The 2,150-nt window shown below is 23.9% G+C and overlaps 1 protein-coding gene across 2 annotated transcripts in view; it reads left to right on the top strand.

The window, feature by feature from the left end:
• The window catches only part of LOC107612022 (annexin D4), a 6,996-nt gene that overhangs the window by 4,500 nt on the left and 346 nt on the right, over positions 1-2,150 (top strand). The window contains exons 4-5 of one of the 2 annotated variants that reach the window (XM_021109854.1): positions 587-811; positions 1,571-1,641. In XM_021109854.1, the coding sequence (XP_020965513.1) occupies positions 587-811; positions 1,571-1,641 (296 nt within the window). Of the gene's footprint in view, positions 1-586; positions 812-1,570; positions 1,650-2,150 lie in introns of both variants that reach the window. The other variant, XM_016313866.2, reaches the window with a different exon arrangement.

Raw genomic sequence — 2,150 nt, 5'->3', positions numbered from 1 at the left:
TTGTATATACTTTTTAAAGAGTTATCCAATTATTCTAATAAAATTTTGGATTAATCGTATAATTATTAGTTTATGTGAAATACAAAAAGTTATTTGTCATTTATATAAAAAATAATTTTTTGTGGTCTTTAATTTCTAATATATTTTGAGGATATTTTGTACGTTATCAAAAGTATAAAATCTTTCTGTTTGTATTATAAAAAATTGGAGACGATTTTGATATAGTTTACGCTAAAAAGAAAATAGAATAGTTAAACCTGCTTCAATTATAGTTGTATTTTGTTCGAGAAATTAATTTGAATTAATTCATTATTAACTTTTACATCGATTTGATCGTATATATTTTATGCCAATATTTATGTTATTTGTAACTCATGCGTACATCTCTTTTTTTTTCTTTATTTTTATGTTTTTGGATGGTGACATGCAAACATCTCGAATTAATTATTAACATTGTCCATACTTTGAAACTAATGACATGTGAGATGAATTTGATAAAATAAAAGTGAACATCAAATATGACGATAGATCTAATTTATAATAGTTTAATTGAATAACATTATTTATTGCTTTTGGAAACAAACAGCTCTTGGTAGCACTTGTAAGTGCTTATAGGTATGAAGGACCAAAGATTAAGAATGAGCATGCAAAATCAGAGGCAAAAATAATTTATGATGCGATTAAGAATGCTCATAAGAAACCTATCAATGAAGATGATGAAGTCATAAGGATATTAGCAACAAGAAGCAAGCCTCATCTCAAAGCACTATACAACCACTACAAAGATATTTCTGGCAAGAACCTTGATGAGGTATTTAATTATCCATAATATTAGAAAGATAAAAAATAATTAACTTGAATAGTCCAAGTTTATCTTATTTAATATTTATTTGTTATTTTATCTAATATTTATTAATTGTTGCAATAATTAATAAATGTTAAATAAAACAAATTCTTTCTATTTTTTTTTTTGTTTCTCTAATATTATCGTTATAGTTTCTAATATATTTTAGAAAATGACAAATTGATCATAGATTTTTTTTATGAACAAATTATTTAATAGAACAAATTAATTAAAAAAAATAAAGAAATAATTAAATTTTCCTTTTATTTTTATTAAGAATTCATTCCATTAATATTTTATTAAATGATCATAGACCTATTTTTTAGTTTACAATCAAAACATTCACGGTCGAATACAGTGATTAATTAATCATAAGAATTTGACCGTCTATTATTAAAATTTTGGTTCGGCCTCTGTGTCTATTTGTAGACACTAAAGAGCAACAATTTTATAAGAGGAGTGTTAGGGGCAGTAACTTTTGTGTTTTGTAACCATCAATTGGTCATTAATAGTATTTTTAATGGTGTGAGATTACATCCAATAATGGAAGATCACTCACTTTTCTTTTGATAGTTAAGTACTGGCCACAAAACACAAAAATTGCTGGCCCTCTAAATTTTTTCATTTTATAATAGTAGTGTAGTCCTCATGTAATTTTATTGTACACCATTTTCTGTTGATAAATCTTAACTAGTTCTTACAAAAAATTTCACTTCCTTTTACTAGGATCTTGATGACATAAGGTTCAAAGAGGCTGTGCAATGTCTTTGTACCCCTCAAATATATTTTTGTAAGGTAAGATTTGAAGCTGTATATACCTACATTGAGAAATTAAATCATGTTTAATTTCTCTATTAATCCTTGTAGTTTTACTGAATTTTTAATTAGGTCTCTATGTTTTTTTTTTTTTTCGATTGAGTCTCTATGCTATATCAGATTTTGTAATTAAATCTCTACCATGATAAAAACGCTAGAATTAATAGAATATTCTATTAAACAAAACGAATATGCCTAACACTTGACTGAATATTCTATATAGTTTAATAGAATATTCCGTTATATAATTTCAACATTTTTGTCATGGTAGGAATTTAGTTACAAAATCTGATATAGTATAGGGACCTAATTAAAAATTCGATAAAATTATAGGACCGACAGAATAATTAAACCTTAAATTATCCATCTCTAAAGAATACATTATTATTCTTTTAATTTATTTTTTATATCTATAAGTATTATTATTATTATTATTATTATTATTATTATTATTATTATTATTATTATTATTATTATTATTATGTTGTGT

This window comes from Arachis ipaensis, chromosome B08, assembly GCF_000816755.2.
Source record: "Arachis ipaensis cultivar K30076 chromosome B08, Araip1.1, whole genome shotgun sequence".
Classification (NCBI taxonomy): Eukaryota; Viridiplantae; Streptophyta; class Magnoliopsida; order Fabales; family Fabaceae; genus Arachis; species Arachis ipaensis.
The sequence above is the reverse complement of the archived record's forward strand: the minus strand, read 5'-3'. Positions and strand labels throughout refer to the sequence as shown.